At 48.6% G+C, this 18,508-nt stretch overlaps 1 protein-coding gene across 11 annotated transcripts in view; it reads left to right on the top strand.

Moving 5' to 3' along the window:
- The window catches only part of ACACA (acetyl-CoA carboxylase alpha), a 124,468-nt gene that overhangs the window by 90,663 nt on the left and 15,297 nt on the right, over positions 1 to 18,508 (top strand). For all 11 annotated transcript variants that reach the window (XM_082776213.1, XM_082776222.1, XM_082776218.1 and 8 more), the window contains 6 exons: positions 6,197 to 6,340; positions 7,080 to 7,200; positions 9,792 to 9,888; positions 11,659 to 11,755; positions 12,419 to 12,554; positions 17,413 to 17,590. In XM_082776213.1, the coding sequence (XP_082632339.1) occupies positions 6,197 to 6,340; positions 7,080 to 7,200; positions 9,792 to 9,888; positions 11,659 to 11,755; positions 12,419 to 12,554; positions 17,413 to 17,590 (773 nt within the window). The remainder of the gene's footprint in view (positions 1 to 6,196; positions 6,341 to 7,079; positions 7,201 to 9,791; positions 9,889 to 11,658; positions 11,756 to 12,418; positions 12,555 to 17,412; positions 17,591 to 18,508) is intronic.

Below are 18,508 nucleotides of genomic sequence, written 5' to 3'. Positions count from 1 at the left end.
AGCAGTGCCAGCCAGGGACTGGTGCTGCAGCAGTGCTGGACGCCAGGTCCTTGCTCTTCCCCTTGCTCCGAGGCTGCTCTGCTCTCGGACTGAGCTCCTGGCAGGGGCAGGCTCAGCCCCGCGGTGAATTCGTCCCTGCTGCTGCCCCTGGGTGTCAGCGGGCACATGGCTCTGGCTGGGGGCAGTCCTGGGGACACGAAGGTCTTCGCTCCATGTGGAGAAGGTAATGCGAGCAGGGTGGATGCCCGGGCTTCAGACGAGTGCAAGGAAACAAACACCAGCCTCCATTTCTACATTTTATTTTTAATTGCCTTTCTTTAAGTGGTGATATTTGTGTATCGTTCCCATTAGAGACAATTTACGTTCCAGACATCGCATTATTGGTCCCTTTATGTTTGCTTAGGGAAGAAGGTCTAATAGATTTCTGTTGACTTTTTTTTTCTCCCTCCTTCTATCATTTTTAATACAGATCCTGATCAGTTTATCTACGTGGATGGGGCTTGTGCAGTGTGGGCGGGCTGTATTTATTCCCACTACATAGGAGCTTAGCGTATCGGCACGTATTCTGCTTGCACTTTCCAGAGAAACACCTGTGTATTTAAAACCTTATTTCTATTTCATGGAACAGAAATTATATCCCGGTTTCTGGTGATTCTGTAGGATGTGTTTTTACTGGTGTGCTGGGTCCAGACATCTCACTGGAGCTGAGTGGAAGAAGGCATCTTCCAAATGTGCCCCAGCACACCCGGTCCTGCCCTCCCCTCTCTCAGGCTGTCCCGAGGAGGTATCAGGATCTGCCTCTGGCTCTTTTCTACCGTGACTTGCAGATAAATTTTCTGCCATTCTGGATGCTTGGGTGGGAACTCTAGGAACTGCACTGGGAAATTGTCAGATATTTTATGATTAAGCCCCAAACCGTGCCGCAAAGTGAACAAAAAGTCTCGTTGTGCTGGTGAAAGAGGAGCCTGTGCTGGAGGCTGTCCCCTTGGCTGGGGTCTGACTGAAAGGCTGCTCTTGGGGCTCAGAAGGTGACCAAGGGAATGACCAAACCCAAAATCTTCAGCATCACGGAGACGATCATTAATGGCGTTTATAGGGCTGGTGCCTGGAGCAGGGAACCCCTAACTGAGACAGATGGGATTTACGAGCGGTCGGACCATGTAGAATAGGGGGCAGTAATTTGAGTTTGCAAAGTATATTGAGTCCTTTTGATTTACCACAGACTGATGGAGTGACCTTGAACAAAACATGCGGTCTCCCTACACCGTGAAAGGAGAGCTAGGCAGGAATTTTTCGACAAGACATTTTTCATTTGAGAATGCCAGTTCGCTGAAACGGGAACTCTTTGGGAAAAAAGTATCGGTTTTGATGAATTTCTCATTTGAATTTTTTCATTTTGTCAAATGAAAAGCTCTTTTTTCTTTCCAACTGATTTTTCATTCCGAATTAACTTTTATTTCTAATACCTACAATAAACACTTCAGAAGTCAGAAGCAAACGTCCTGGCCCTGCCTGATACTTGCTCAGATCTCGAGATCGCAAATTTTGATTTTCTGTTCCAGAAGAGGAAGCTTGCAAAAATCCCCGTAAATTCTTGCAAGATGGAACAAGCTGCTTCCTCCCACTCCCATTTCATGTTGCCAGCTGCCTTAGTAAGGGGCTTTGGGATCTTCAGGCACAAGGTGCCTCCGAAGGCAGCTGGATGTGCCTTCCCCTGCTGCCTCCGAGGTGCCGTGCAGGTGCTTCTTCCCCTTCCCCCTCCGTCCTCACCGAATTAAAGCAAGGAAAGGAGCCCACCGGCCAGACCTGCTTCTGGATTTGCAGTCAGTAGCCATCTCCAATAACCATCAGGCTGTCAGCTTCCCCCCCACCTCCCCCTACCTCCCACCTCCCCCATCACTCACCAAAGGAAAAAAAGAGCCGGAGCCACAGCTCGAAATATATCATGCAATAGTGTATCATGAATTTCTTGTGAATCACATTGGTGAAGCAGGTTTATTTATTTCTGAGACTTTAAATCAATACAAAGTAGGTCTCTTAGTTCTGAAGCTGGGATGGAGTGTGAAAAAATGAGCCCATTGTACTCTTAAAACTTTGGGGAAAGGAGATGACAGCTATATAATTCCATTTACCAGGCACTAGGGGCTTTAATGTGAAGGTGACAGGGAGCTCTTTGTGCATTTAGAGCACCATATCTTCTAAATAAAAGATCTGTAGACTTGATAGTGGAGTATAGCTCTGACTTTAATAATCTCCAAGCATTAGACCGAGCCAATATGTTCCCAAGTCAGAAGGGTCCCCCACCGAACGCTCGTAAATTAAAAGTGCAGGAGCTGCACACGGTCCTGGATTAGAAATGCAAGAACTGCAGCCCCTGCCTTCCCAGGCAGAGGAGGTGTCTGTGCTCACGCACCTTGTCTGCAGGATAAAGGCACAGCAGCAGCTCTGCCCCGGGCACGGCTCCGGCTGGCACCCGTCCTCGCTGGGCTCCCCTGCTCGCTGCTGCTGCTCCTCTGCCTCTGAGGACGTGATTCGGGGGGAGGACGGAGCCGAGAAATGAACGCCCGAAGATCTGTTGAGGCTTGGCTGCACATAACAGCAGTCAGGTTTTAAGTTCCTGCATTGTGTTTTCTGATGAGACATTCGTTCTGATCATTTCTGCCTGTTTATGAAAAATAGGCTATTTATAGTACGTGCGTGCGCCTTTTCTGCTTCAGGTTTCTGGCAGATAATATAAATTGTGGGCTGGGAATTGCAATTATTGAAATTATTTGGATAAAAATCTGGCACTTATATTCGATATAAACACATGATATGCTCTGAATAATAACGGCACTTATGTTACATAATGATTCCCATTCAAGCCCTCTGCTGTCATTTTTGCAGATCTTTCATCTCTGATGAAACGTGCCAGCCCAGCCAGCCCCGCAGTGGCTGTGTCCACTAACCAGCAGCTCGGTCGCTAAAAAGGAGCACCCCAAAAGCAGCTGCTCATCGCAGCCCAGAGTGCTCAGAGATGGTTAAGGTGCCTATGAGGTGCCTACAGACCTGTTGAGGATGGTCTTTAGCGGCTGAACGGGCTGCTGGAATGCTGGCTCCCCTTTGTACTCTCCAAAACATCCTCTAAAGTAAAACGGGGTGGCCCACTGCAGCGCTGAGAATGGCTTTTGGAGGACCTGCTGAAATAGATGTTGGCAGTGCTGCGTGTGGTTTGTAAGCACGTGGCATCAAAGGTTGTGTTACCTGCAAATGGTGTGTGTCCTACAGCCCGAGCTGAGCTCTGACACGTGCGGTGCTGCATCTAGCCTCTCCTCCTGCCCAATTCATTGCTGTCCTCATCCTTCTGCTGAGATGGAGGCACAGGGGAGGCGCTTTGTCTTGTGCACCTCTTAAATGCACGGCTTTCTGCTCTCCTGAGAGATTTGTCTTCGGGAGCACAGGAGGGGGAAGCAGAGTGGCTCACCTGAATCCCTCCTGGGGCTGGAGCGAGCCCACCCCTTCCGCACACGCGTTCGGTTGCTAAATCGAAGCCTTGGGTAAGCCTTGTGCTCACGCTGCTCCCAGCTCGGCACCTCCGTGGCTCCGCGTACCTCCCCGGCCAGCCCACGCTCAAGGGCTTGAAGTTTCCCCTTCGGACAGCTCAGATCCTGGTTGTAGCCGATGTAACCCTCTGCTGCCTTTCCTCCCGTGAGTTCACTTTAGCATTCCCTCTCTAACTGAGGTGGTGACGTTTCTAGAGCCACTCGTGGCTCCGCTGGCCACGTGTCTCACTGGGGGCGTCCGAATCCTCTGAGTGCAGCAGCAGCTCGGGGCCTCTCCGGCAGATGTGTTCTCTTTCACCCTTGGATATTTTCCTGCAGAAACATTTATACAGCAATATGCATTGCACCATTTAAAATTGTTAATTGGAGATTGAATTACTTGTCAGCCTTTAAAAATGTAGTCCTCGGAGGTCAGCGGGGAGGTGGTTAGCGGGGCTGGATGGATGAGCCATCGCGCTCATTTTTTTCTCAAGCCCAACCATCAGTGCCTGCAAGCTGCCTTAGCCCTTCGGTGCCTTTTAACCTCTGGCACCCGATTCGGGCTGAAGCTGGCGGGGCAAAACAAGCCGGCAGGGTCTCCGATCACCCCGGAGAGGAGAAGACACGGGGACAGCGCCAGCCGGTGGCATCCCTGGAAGAGCCCCGCTGTGCCTGGCCCGGCACCGGGATGGAAGCAGCTGGCTTGGCGTTGGGGCTGTGAGTAATCCGGCTCTGTTTTAGGGCTGTGCTCGTCCCTCCTGCTGCACACGGGAGCAGCACACACACGTCCAGATGCAGACGGAGGCGGCACAACTTCCCAGGGCGGCTCGGGAGCTCGCAGCCTCGGCTGCCGAGTAAATTCTCGCCCGCGCGGCGCTGCGGAGGGATTTCGTTCGCGCAGCCCCTCACAATGCTCTGCCACTTCACTGAAATGTCTGGAGCACTCGGGAAAAGGAGCTGCATATTTATCTTGATCTCCAAAAGGGGATTTAAGGGCGAGAGCAGGCGGTATATTAGGCTGTTTTCATTGCCTGTCAGCGGTGGTAAACCTGAGCTGTCTGCGGTGTCTCCAGATAAGCAGCGGCAGAGGCCCATTTTGCATGTACATACGTTTGCATTAGTTCATAGATGGGGAGTTTAAATCCTCTTTATTTTTATTTTCCTCTGTGGAAAGCATTTAGCTAGACTTGTGTCTGGCATCTGCTTTCCTTTTCTTTGAGCCTAGATCTGTGCTGCTGTCTTTCTGCCCTGCCTCTTCGTGGTGCTGACTGAGTTCGAGGAAGAGGAGGGTGTTGGAGCTTGGGAGGCAGCACCAGGGACTGCTCCGTGCAGGGCCACGGTGCTTGAATTGCCTTCCAAATCGCTGGGCGAGTGCCACAGCTTCTGTATCTAAGCCTCGGCTGCCATCTGTCTCGCAGGGACTGTTGTGAGGATCGCCCGGTGCCTGGGAAATGCTGAGTCCTGTGAAACGTCAGATCACGAGGCTTTTTTTCTTCCAAAGAGGAAAAAAATAGGGACTTGGCAAATGCTAGCATTAGGCGATGCTTTTGGAGGACACAGAGCCGTGACCCAAACCGCGATGACCTGGTGTGCAGGAAGGGAGCTCACGGGTCCAGCAGCGTTTTGCAGCCAGCTCAGCATCCTCATTTCCCATCCCGTTAGCACCTTCCTGCTTTCTGCCCCAAAAGCTGAGTCCTGAGAACTGTGGCCTTCCCCTGCTCCCGTGGGTGAGATCGGTCAGGTCCTGAGCACTCAGAGCAGGAACTCGCTCGGGCACCGCTCCTACGGGGTCGGGGCTGCCCCCATCTCGGGGCTGCTCCTCTCCCAGCCCCTTTTCCTAAAACGAGCTGCGCTGGTTGCTCGCTGGGGGAGGACAGGTTGTTTGCGTGTGTTTGAGGGGTTTTTAAGATCTAAATGAAGCAGGTATGTAATGCCCTCTGTCTGTTGGAAAGACTCAACCCATAAAAATAACAAACGGCATGTATTTGCTAGAATGTCAAAGTTATGAGTTTATTTTGTAATGATGTGCTCCTGCCTTCATGAGGTAAACTGGCCGTGGCAGAGGTGTTATTAGTAATATGGACTCAGTGGAGCAGAAAGCCGAGTGACCGAGAGATCAGTGTATCAGTCAGGGAGAGGGCAAATGGAAAGAGACAGCGGGAGAATGAGAAAAGAGCTGCGCTGCCTGGGCTCAGATTAGAGATGGAGCCGTGCGAGAGAATTGCAAGTCCAGCACTCGGCCTCATTCCTCCTGCTCTCTCCGAGGAGCCGGTGGGGCTTTGTCTCTGCCGTACCCATCCCCGTGCAGCACGGTGGTTTTCTCCCCGGGTGGAGGTTTGAGCGGGTCCCGTCCACCAGGCCCCATAGCGGGAACAATTTTGGATCAGAGAGCTGAGCTCGGGTCAGCCCTCAGGAGACTTGTTCATGTGTCAGCTCACTGCTGGCTGGGAAGGGTAAGAGATAGAGCTGCCTGCTGCCTTCCCACGTGTTGTTTCCCTTGGAAATCCAAACCTGAAGATCTTACCCACGTGCAGGGCTTGGGAACAGTTTGCTCTGCCCTTTGGTGTCAACGTGTTCGTGACGTGCTGCAGGGACGGGCTTGTGTGCCATCTCCTTACTCAACACCTCCTTGCCACGTCTCCTCCTCTGATGTTTTCCCATTTTTCTTTTGAAAGGTGCTTGGACGGGAAGTTTACACCTCCAACAACCAGCTGGGTGGCATCCAGATAATGCACAACAACGGGGTGACGCATGGCACCGTGTGCGACGACTTCGAAGGAGTCTACACCATTCTGCTGTGGCTTTCCTACATGCCAAAGGTAATTCCTGGCCCTGCAGGAGTGTGGTGGGGCACCACCTCTTTATTCCCTGTCTTCACAGGGTTTTGGGGGTAGGGGAGGGTCTCTGAATCTATGCTTTTTTTTTCTGTGCTTGTAGCAAAATGGCTTAGGGTCATGGTTGATGCTGTTGGGCATTATGGTACTGAAATCTACAAAGCCATTTTTGACCTACGGTGCTGCCAAAACCTGAATGAGGGGCAGCGTGGCACTGCCACATGTATCGTCACATCCCCCCCCCAGTGTGCTGTCTTTAGTGCTCTGGGTAGCGGGATTTGGTGTCAGCGGTGCATTGCCTCTTACTGAAAAGGCTCTAAAAGCTCCTCTCGGAGGCAGTAATTTGAGGGAGCTGATGGATGTTTTAGGCTGCTCTGCAGCCAGGAAGGAGCAACAAGAACACGCGGGTCACCTTCCTGCAGGACAGAGCGCACAGATTGAGTCAGGTGGCCTGGGTGCTTTTAAAAATTAAATCGCAACCCCTTGCTAATGCTGGCAATCCTGAGGTTCAAGAGCAAGGAAAGCACAACGCATGCAAGATGATGCTGAAGGAGGGGCTGTGAGAGGCTGTGGAGCACCCTGGACGTTCCTTCAGGCTCTTGCCAAGGCCGAGATCCCATGTGGCCAGGCTGTACCATGGGGGGGAAGGAGGACTGATGAGCTGCTTTACGGTCAGTGCTTGGTTGGAGAATGACTTCCTTCAATATTTTTCTTTTTCCCTTAGAGTGTATACAGCCCTGTTCCTATCCTCAAAGTCAAAGATCCTATAGACAGAACCATAGACTATATGCCTACCAAGACTCCCTACGATCCTCGCTGGTTGCTGGCTGGCCGCCCAAATCCAAGTGAGTGCAGCTGTGGTGGTGGGGACGTGTCGTGAAGTGACTTGTGTCAAGGCTTCGTGTCTCTTACTGCTTTGTCAGTGGTCCAATTTCGGCATTAAATCGTTGATATTACTCATGGTAGCCTATGGCATCATTGGAATTACAAAGCCTGGAGAATTAAAGTACATCAGCAAATGAGGCAGGAGGCCCCGAGTGCTAACCCTGCAGATCTGGGTTTTTCTTCGACTCAAGCCAAGTGCATTTTGAAGCTTGAACCTCTCTGCTGTGTCTTGAGATGCTCTAGATCTGCTTCCAGACTTGAAGTATTCCTTTCTTCTTCCTGTCAGCAGCCAGGTAGCCCATCCAGGGCAGCTAGTCCTAAAGGACAAAGCTGGCTGGGATGAGGCCTACAGACCGAATATATTTCAGAACTTATAAACTACTTAGTTCTGAGAGATTTAAATGTAATATATAAAAATAACATGTAAATAATGAGTGCTTGAGAACATTTACAGGTAGTAGTTAATTTTATAGACTTTCTTTTTTATGGTTCAGTGGAAAGTGCATGTAGGAAGGTCTTTCTGGTAGAGGAATCACAGAGCATTCCTGCAGAGCTCGGTGAGTAATTACATCGGGAACACTGCAAACCACTGAGCCCCCACACATGCTCTTGGGGTTGTGCAGCCTGTGTACGTACAAGCTGCAAACTGGATGACCATTATGCCTGCCATTATTAACGAGTTTGGGGGGCTAAAATGAGATTTGTGATAAACTAAGTTTTCTGGTTTTGGATAATATTTTTTCATCATCTCTCATGTAATTCATCCAGCTGTCTGAGTGCAGCAAACGCTGGCTTCCAAATCGAGTGACTTCAGATTTTAATTTAGTGGAAGCGTTAAGGAAAGCAGATGATTCCCTGTGATAAGTTAAAGCAGATATCTCCTAGGTGAAAAGTTAAAGCCATTTATTAGAGGAGATATTGCCGTGATATTCTTCAAACTGACGCCCGACACGAGGCCAGAATCTAAACGATCAGCTTTGGGCTCACGATAAAGAGATAATTTTGAAATGGATGGTCACATTTTACAGTGGGGCCACAGAGGCAAGGAATGTAGAACACAGTAATTACAAGTTTGGTCTTGATAAAACACTCTCCATCCTGTTTAAGTCAGCAGAGGTTAGCTTGCTTGGATCTCCACTTTTAATTGGTTTTGGACTTGGGTTTGCAGAAGCAGAGGTGCTTGTTCAGATTAAAGCATTCCTCAGAAGCTGCTTGCCAAGGGGGAAAGCTGGGAGATTTTTTTTTTTTATTTTTTGGCAGAATCTTCATGAAGTCCCAGAGAAAAGCAGGTGCCCAAAAGAAAGTTGTGATTTCTGTAGCTGTCTGGGTGGGCAGCACACCTCGGTGCCTCGTCTGTGGGATGTATGGCTCAGGCTGCCAGGAGGACTGCAGAGAGCTGCCTGCAGGTCCCCTTTTTATTCGTCATGCCCCAAATCAGCGTCAGCATCCAGTCCAGGTGGAAGAGAAGTACAGCGTAATCTGCCCTCCTGCTCCCTGGGGGGATCATTGTCACCCCAGAGTTTAATTTGAAGAAACGTGTGCGGATTGTTAGTCAACAGAGCTGGTGGCTGGGTGTCAGCGCCTCTGCTGGGGCAGGAGGAACCCCAAGGCTGACACCAGTGCTTTATAAAGGGCAAATAATGCTAGGTCGTAGTATGACCAGGGTGACCAGTTCATAGTTAGTATGATCAGGGTATATAATTCACAGTTTTTATGACCAGGGTAACCAAGCCGTCATGCTTCAGGAAGGAAGTCGATTGTCTGCAAGAGTCAGGAGAAGTTTATTCCCCTTTGGGCTGCCCAGCCACCTCGGTGAGTGCTGTTCAGGAGAGGTTTGCTCTCCTGGAAGTGCTGCGAAGTCGCTGCCTTCCTTGGGCAAGTGCAAGGTGTGAGAGCATGGCCTGAGCTGGCACCGTGATGCCTACAGCATCGGCTGGTGGCTTGCGCAGAGCAGGCTCCCAGTACCAACTGTTTCTGTTTAATTTTTGTCAGAGGCTGTGTGAAACCCTCTCAGAGGGGGGTGTCTAATTTTCAAGTGTCGCAGACTTTTTTACATTTAGGTCCTGATTTTCTTCTGCACTCTTTTGTTAAAAGAAATACGAGGCAGAATCGGGAGAAAAACGCGAGCCAAGTTTTAGGACAGAAATAGGCATTTTGCAAAACATCTTTAATGACTTTGCTGCCTTTTGACAAATGTTTGTTGCGTCTTGAAAAAAGCAGCTATTTATTTAAAAGCATGCGAAGTCCCTCTGCTATCCGAACCCCATCGTTTAACAATAAATGATGCTTTTGCTGATAAATGACTGTCTTTATGTAGACTAGCAAATGAAACAAGACATGATGGCTGAAGGCAGACAAATGCTCAGCTGTCTAATGTTCCCTTGTATTATAATCTGTTTAAAACTAACTAAATAAATAAAAAGACATTTCCATGTGCTCCAGTTGGCATTTTAAACAAGTTTTGGTTGGTCCTTTTATGTTCCCTCTTCTTCCTTCCTTCCTTCCTTCCTTCCTCCCTCTTCTGATATTGCCTTTTTTCCCTCCCTTTCAGGTCAAAAAGGACAGTGGCTGAGTGGTTTCTTTGACAATGGCTCCTTCCTGGAGATCATGCAGCCCTGGGCCCAGACAGTTGTGGTTGGCAGAGCAAGGTAAATGCTGAGACATTTTAGATGCTTGTAGGAAGCGTGTTTTCATCGTGCTTTGCATTTTTTTTAGAACCTCATTTCAAAACTGCTAGTAAAAATAAGTTGTTGGGTGAATCGGATGCCTTAGTTTTACTTCTTTGCCACGTGAAGCATAGACTGATCATTTCTTCTGTGTTGCTTGGAAGTGACAGCTCTAATGTGCACAAAAGCCAAAAAGAGAGAGATTGTTAAAAATTATTTAACTTTATTTTTTATTTAACTAACAGCACTGCTGGTCCCAGGGGCCTGAGAGCTGTTACCCCTGGAGATCCTTTCCTCTCAGAATATTGTCTGCCTTTATACATTGTCGAACGGAGCCTAAAATACCTGCTGGCTCCCCTCCTAATTACAGCGGGTAACCTTGGGTGTTCCTGTGCCCTTTTGATACACTTCAGTATTTTTATCTGCCATCTGTACCACACCAAGTGTTATCTCACAAGGTACTCCAACCATTTAAAGGCTTTTAGGTGAAGAAGTACACCGGGTAAAAAAATAATCAGTGATTTGGCAAAGCTAGAAGGTCTCTGCCCAGGCCTGTGCTCGGCTTCACTTGCAGTTCCTTTCTTCTGACAAATTCCAAGTTGCTCTGGACTCTCACACACAAGTACATAGAATACAAATGAAACTGACTTCTTTCAAAAGCAGTGGCACTTGGAAAAAACAAATATGAATGTATTCTTCTGGGATTGTTACTGTAAGTGCTGCCAAAACTCATCTTTTGTATGTATGTTTGGAATATGTGTGCTGTTGGCTGTAAATTGTCTTTTATTATTCTATGGCAACTTGTCCAGGGACACACTATAAAACAAGATGTAGCATCTTCATGTGCTAGCCTGATAAAATTTATATGAAGTATAATGGAAAACAGAAGTTGTTTTGAGCTGTTTTCAAGTTCAATAAATAACTGTAATACTTGGATAAAGATGTTCTTTATTAGGTCACATGGGCCCTAATACACAAGTTATAAGTTACCGATTTAAGACGGCTTCTGCAATTACGGGGTTCTGGGCAGACCCTTAATCATAGCGAATGGGAATATTTCCAAGCCCCTGGTGCACGCGGGCCGTGTCGTGCTGCCTGCCTGCAGCGTGTCACCAGCCCGGGGTGGCTGCTGAGAGCTCCTCAGCCCTGCTGGGACTGCCTGGGACAAGGGCTGTCACTGGGGCCGGGTGAAATCTGCTTGGGTTTTGTGGGAAGCGCTCCGGAGCTCCCCAGTGCTGACATCCCCTCCTCACCTCGTGGCATCCAGCAGCCGAGGGGCAGCAGGGAGGTGGACAGGCAAACCCAAAGCTTGTCCCTTTTCCCCATCCTTCAGCCAAGCCACCCGGGAGTTCTGTAAGGAGGAGAGAAATGCAGAGCTGAAACATCTGCAGGGCTTGGGAAGCCTTGGGGCTTCACTTCTGTCCTGGGTAAGACCACCAGCATCAACATCTGTGTGATGCTGGGGGAGGAGAGGTGCATTTGTAGCTGTTTCATTCAGAGCTTAGGCTTCGGTTTACTCTATTTAAGAGGTGTGTGTTAGTGTTCAGAGCTAGGTTTTGCTTTGAGAACTATACACTGAGCTCCGAAACCATCCAGCCACACGTCTAAACTGTTCAAAAAGGCCACAGTGCTTCTCCCTCCCCCGTTAGCATGCATTATTTGTCTCTTTTGGGTATTTTGATGCAAATTGGAAAAATGGCCTAGTTGTGTAACAGTAAAAGTATGAATTTTGATTTGTTTCGGTGCTGGCAGGCTGGGAGGAATACCTGTAGGAGTGGTTGCCGTAGAAACGAGGACAGTGGAGCTGAGCATCCCCGCCGACCCCGCAAACCTGGACTCGGAGGCCAAGGTAGGTTGAACGCCTGCTCACTTGGTTGTTTGTCCTCTGAAAACATGAGAAGAGCATTTGTTTTGGTGGGATTTTTTGGTCTTGGTGGTGGCACAAAAAATAAATGTGTTCCTCGCGTGGGTGCTGGTACCTGGCAGTGGCTGGAGGCTCTTGGCTCGGGGGGCGCCTTCCCCAGCAGTCCTGCCTCTGCTGTGAGCCTGCTGCGATGCAGGACGTAGGGCCTGGGAGATCTGGCAAGGAAAAATCATTTCCCTGTTCTCTTGCTGTGACCGGATTGTTTCATGCTCTTGCTGCTTTGACATTTTGCTTTTCTCCTGCCTGATTTCACAGCTGTGGCCCTACCTCCTACATCGTCTCTTCTGGGTCTTGTCCTGTGCATGTCCTTTTCTCTCTCTCCTCCCCATTCTTGCAGCAGTCACAGCGTCAGGCTTCCCGTATCATTTCTTCCTAGGTAAATCAGTGACAACACTCCTGTTAATGTTGGTGACAAAAGGATTGTCCCAGTTTTTCCTTGGGCAAGCAGATCCTAAGCATTTCACGTGCTGCACTCCCCATTGTTGATTCCACATTGCAGCCCTTTCTGCAACCATTTCTATATTTTTGTGCTAACTCTTATGCTAACAGAATTGTTTCAAGGCTTAACGATCCTTTTCGTCCCCACAGATAATCCAGCAGGCTGGCCAGGTGTGGTTCCCTGACTCAGCCTTTAAGACAGCCCAGGCTATCAACGACTTCAACAGAGAGGGGCTGCCTCTGATGGTCTTTGCCAACTGGAGAGGCTTCTCCGGTGGGATGAAAGGTAACAGCAGTTGGGGTACCCTCGTCCTGTACCGTGCCTTGTCTCCTGCTCCTCAGAGCACTGCTGCTCTTCCCAGCCATGGTTTAGCATCCCAAAATGCTTCTCTGGGCACTGACCAGCCTCCAGGAGGGCAGTGGTAGCACGCAGTGAGGGACAGAAGCAGGTGGAAATCCGGTCTTATTGGTAACACTGCGCCCTGTGATATTGGTGTATCACGGGCTGTCTCCCAGTTGATGCCTCTGGTGGTGGTAGAAGCTGTTCATCTGAACAGAACCGTTATAAAACTGCTCGGTTAATACACAGGCAGCTCGATTTTTGTACTGTATATTTCTGCTTTAAATGGTGTGAAGTGCCGAGAACGTGAGATTGATACTATAAAATTTAAATAAGTAAAAGATTACAGCCTTTTACCTGCATGTGGCTTAACAAACACAACGAGAAGTTATGGGTCCTCTAACACAATAAAAGTTCCTGCTCTGGGGAGGCTGGCTTTGTGATAAAGGCCAGATTGCTCTGCCTCATGAGCAGGGCAAGAAGAAACGCAGAATGCAGGGGCAGAAAGTGGCAAAAGATGGCAAAATTCTTTCCTCTGTTACCTGTCAGGGTGGTTTCTGCTCCATGTCCTGCTACTGTACTGTCTTCGTGACTTGCTTTCCATGCCACGCTTACTGGGAAAGTAGTTAATTAATGAATTCTTGGTGGTTACACAATTATTTTGCCTTACTGTGTAGCGAGATCTGTTGGCTTTGCCAGTGCCTTTGCTGGGAGCATTGCTCAAAAACTGAATTCAGCTTTGGAGTTGGAACTAGGATCCTGGCGTGGAAAAGAAGATGCAAAGATGCTAATTTTTGTGAAGATGCTAATAGCTGCGCTGCACATCCCACTTAACTCCACGCCAGCTCATGGCTGGAGGAGGAGGAGAGAGGCATCGCAGAGCAAGGAGAGAGCAGGGCACTGCAGGCTGTGTGCTGGCCGGGGCATTTTCTGCATCTTGGTTTCTGCTGAAGGGCCTCCAGAGCGAGCGTCGGTCTCTCCTGACACTCTCCACGTTCCTTGGGGAGTTGTTTGCAGTTTTGGTTTCAGTGCTGGCTGGGGATTATGCAGGGAGGGAAAATAAACAATTATGCCACCCCTCAGTGCACACAAACACACTGCCAGGAGCCGACTGCACTGTGGGTAAAATGACTCCAAAATTGTGTGTAATGAGTAGGAAAAGATTAGAGACAGCTCTTGCTATGCTGAAAATTGACATTAGCGGAGGGGGGAAAAAAAAAAAAGAAAGCAAAAAAAAAAACCACCCTCTTTACTAGTCGGCCTAGGAGGTCTAATTCAAGCGGTAAAATAAATAAATAACTAACATAAATAAAGGCGTATCACAATGGTGCTGGTGGTTTCCCCAATGAGCTCTATCTGGCCGGAAGGCTATTCAGCATAATGCAAAATTAAATTATAAAAACTGGCTTGAATATTTAGATGGAGGAGCCATTTGGAAGTGGTTTATTTAGGCGAACCGGCAGTGACCCACAACGGGGAGACATCAAGCGTGAAATTTACTGGAAATTAGCACCAGGGTCTTGGACTCGGCATGAATAGTTTGATAGCATGCAAATCCCCGCGACATTAAACTGCAGCGCTGCTTGTGCTACAGGGTCACTCGCAGTTGGTTTTTCATGTTTTACTTATTATTTTTTCCCGGGACAGGTTATAAATAACAATAAAAAAAAAAAATAAGCAGAATGAAAAAGGCTGTTTTAAATCTCTGATTACCTGGACGGTGAGTGACGGTATTGCTGGTCCGTAATGGGTTTACGAGGGCCATTATGTGTCTGCAGCCAGTGTGTGCCTGGTGTTTACCTTCAGGTCCTAGCTGATAATCCAGCCAAGCTGATGAGATCCGTTCCAGCTTCAGAGGTTCAGGGCACGCTGCCCGACGCGATGGAAATGCAGAAAGCTGTCTGCAGCCTTTCTAGCATGCTTGATGCATCTGACTGCCAATATTTACACACCCGGTGTAATGATAACAGCTTCCAGCAGCTTTCATGTCTCCGTGTAGCAGGCGCTGATGCACGCTGCAGCTGAGCAGGCAGACCCAGAGCAGGAACGTGTGCTGCAAACAGCAAGCACCGGCCTTCCTGGAGCATCTCGGCAGCATTTCTGTCTTACGAGCATTTCATTAGGCTCAGGTTTAAATTAGTACGGGACTGAAATTTGGCTCAGAAATACGGTAAATTTAAATTTTTCCAATCTCAACATCGGCAACTTCTTTGCAAGAAGAGCTGTGCAGCCAGCCTGCTCTTCAAACATGTGTAGTTCTCTGCTGCAAAAAAAAAGATGATGGAGAGGTTAGTTTTTGGTTTAAACACAGCAAGCGTGTTAGTTACAGCAAGAATACTTTGTAAAGCTGCACCTACCGAGGCAGCAGGCTGCCCAGGCACAGAGCACTGAGCTCCTCTGGCACCAGTCCCCACCTGCAGCAGTTGTGGTCACTGACCACACTGAAGAGGTCAGCGTGGGCAAACTGAGGAGCTGAGGTGGCAGGAGGGAAAAACCTGCAAGAGAGCAGCCTGGGGTTAATGCTAGAGACAGGTCATGGGCCCTGCTGTAGATGCTCTGCCGCTGCCCTCAGCTCGTCTCTGCAGCTCAGCACCTTCCGCTGCGTGGGGCTGTGCGAGGCACCACGGGGACCAGGGTGTGCTCTCCTCATCGTTTGGGCAAAAGGTGTTTTACCTTAAGGAAAGGGGAGATCCCCAAGGGGAGAGCAGTTCCCAGCCGTGCCCGAAACGAGGAAGGTGCCTCTGTAGCCCAGGAACGCCAGAGCAGGTCTGTTGGCCTCGGTGGAAACCTGAGCAAGTGAGCAAAGCCAGGCGGTGGTGTAAATCCACGTATCAAACACTAAGCACAGCCTGCTGGGACGGTCCCAACCCTGCTCATGCCAGGCCTGGTAAACCCGAAGGGGATTTGGAGCTGCGCACAGGAAGCATTCAGTTTCTCCCAGTTCCTCTGCTCCCCCACCTCTGCCTTGTTCAAACAAGTAACACTTCTTTTTTCGAGACTTAACCTGAGTAAAATATATACCCTTGGCAGGAGTGAAAAATGTATTGCTAATTACACAATTATTTTATTATGTAGCACTAGTAAAAAATGTCTAGTAAAGAATTAATTCAGTTAAAATAATTTGAATCAAGCAATTATTTTCTTAACACTAGAATTAGCTGAAAGTACTTCAAGTGGTTTATTACTAGCACTACATAATAAAATAATTGTGTAATTAGTAATAAATTTGTCACCCCTTTTGAGGTCTTTTTCTTTGCTCAGGACAAATGAAGAGGTTGGAGTTTTGTTTGGTGCTCAGCCCCCGCTGTCTCTGCCAGAATTTGCTTTTATTCACAAGGAGAGGAAGGAGGGTGCCCTTCTCATCAGCATTTGGCATTCCTTAAATAACCTGGGTTTCCTTTTCTTGGGTGCTTGGACAATGACCTTGCAAATGAACTGGAGAGAGCACAGCAGTGCCTGTGGTACTGATAGATAAATGTATATAATGTGTACAATGCACTTTACATATACCCCGTCCCCTTACTGCATGTGTAAGTGTGTTTGTGTATTTTCCCAAGAGTTCGGTGCTGAGCTATGTTCATGCTTAACGTTAAACTGGGGGTTAAATGATACGGGGACCTTGGTTGGAGTCCCTCTTTTCCCCAGCAGTGGCTTTCTCAGGAGGTGGAAGGGTTTTAGATGAATCAAAGTGTCCACCTTTCCAGGATGGTTACTGCAAGCCAGCTTCTGTGCATGGAGCGTGCATGCAATGTGCAACCCACGTAGTTTGCTCTGTGCGTGGCTGTTTCAATGAGTAGGAAACGTTAGACAAGTTGGGAAGTGCTAAGCAAGGGACATCAGGTGTGGCAAAGGGGTTAGAAGGTGCTGCACTGGGAGATGTGGGAGAAATGAATACCTACAGTGTGTCTAGGAAGGGAAAAAAAGAAAAAACAAAACAAAACAAACAAAACAAAACCAAAAACCATTAAAAAAAAAAAAAAAGAAAGAAAAAAAGAAAAACACACTAAAAGGCTACTGCTATTTATAGCAAGCCCAGAGGAGTGGAGAAATTATGTAGGGTGATGCAAGGAGTAACAATATGAAATGAAATGGGATGGGAAAGGGGGGGAAATTATCTGAACGCTGGGGAAAATGTCTTCTGTTTGGCTGTGCAAATGCCCCAGGAGTAGTAGGAAAGTTGGTCCTTTGGGATTTCTAAACCAAGGCCTTAAAAAGCACTGGAAAGGAACATAGGATGCAGTCCTGGGAGGACAAAGAGATAGACGAGATAATCCTAATAAGTATTTTTCATTTCTTATACATTTGATTCGATACTTCTAAATATAATTATGTGTAACAAAATATATGTATTGGAGGCTGCCTGTTTCCATTACAAACCACATCCATTACAAACTATATCATCTCATATAAATTCTCTTTGCCTTCATTTTTTTTCTCTTTTATGTAAATCACCTTTGGGGCTGGTATTTCCAACGTACTGTCTGTACGCGGTGGAGTTGTTCTTATTAATTTTGAGCAAAAAGCTTTAGATAAATTTTCGTGCCAGCAGAGGAGAGGAGCTCTGTCTCACACCCAAACCCTCCCCACGCTGGTTTTTCTGAAGGTGTGTGCAAGGTGTGCCGTGCCGTGCCGTGCTGCAGGTCCCACGGAAAAGCCAAGCTCGGGGAGTTACACATCCCTTAAGGCCAGCAGCAGCAGGAGGTGGTTAGGAGAGCTGAGCAGTTGCAGTTTTTCCCCCAGCCTGACCACGCCTGGCCTAAAGCAGCGCCGTGCCCTGACCCCTGTGCTGTCCCTCGTCCCGCAGACATGTACGACCAAGTGCTGAAGTTTGGTGCCTACATCGTGGACGGCCTGCGGGAGTATCGGCAGCCCGTGCTCATCTACATCCCGCCGCAGGGAGAGCTGAGAGGGGGATCCTGGGCTGTGATGGACCCCACCATCAACCCCCGACACATGGAGATGTACGCCGACCGGGAGAGCAGGTAGGGACACTTTGTCTGCAACCAGCTGCTTCGAGGCAGTTACCTGGCTGAGCAGGAGCACTCAGTGAAGGCTGCTCAGAAACGTGCTCTTCAGCACCCCTCAGCAGTGTCCTATCTAAGTGGCACTTTTTGAAGGAATAAAACTTCCCTGAGTGAAGTTCTCGGTACCAGTGGTTCGGGATGTGGAGCTGCAAGCAAACCCTGGGAAGGATGCTTTTAAAATACTTGAGAGAATCTCTAAAATACAGAGATACAGAACCATTTGGGGGAAAAAGCCAGCCCTGCCTGGTGTAGCTGTAGCAGCCAGGAGCAGGTTGAACCAGGATGGTGTGAATATTGCCAGTTCTACCTGGAGCAGTCCGGAGGAGGAGCAGGTGGGCATGGGCTTGTTGCAGAAGTGAGCAGTGAAGCACCACGAGTGCTACAGAAAACAGAAGCAATGTTAGATTTTTGCTTTAAATGAATTTAATTTGGGCAGCCATAGGATATGGAGATAACCAGGCAAATGGGAAATGAACTAACACCTGACAGTGCACTCTGCCATCCTGGCCCTACACGCCGTTGCATTTGCAGTAATTCCCATCGCGGATGCTGCTCCACAACCTCAACACTGACCTTCCTCCTCCTTGTCCCTCCTTGTCCTCCTCCCGTCCTCATGGTTGAAGGCTGAAGGGACTTTATTTACCAAACCCAAGTTTCAAATCATGTGCTCCTCTGTCTGTGACCCACGAGGCGGGCAGATCTCTGATGGAGGTGCTTGGTTCGTTGCTTTGTTTCTCAGAGCTCACCTACCTTTCCAAAGAGCTTCCGGGTCACAGCTTGAAAGAAACTGCCAAAAGCATTGCTTGTACTGGGCTGCAGGACGTGCTGATGGACAGCCACGGCTCTGTGAAGCCTCACATGCATCTGTGGCCCTGG

The sequence above is a fragment of the Aythya marila genome (assembly GCF_965140915.1).
Source record: "Aythya marila genome assembly, chromosome: 20".
NCBI classification, from domain to species: domain Eukaryota; kingdom Metazoa; phylum Chordata; class Aves; order Anseriformes; family Anatidae; genus Aythya; species Aythya marila.
The sequence above is the reverse complement of the archived record's forward strand: the minus strand, read 5'-3'. Positions and strand labels throughout refer to the sequence as shown.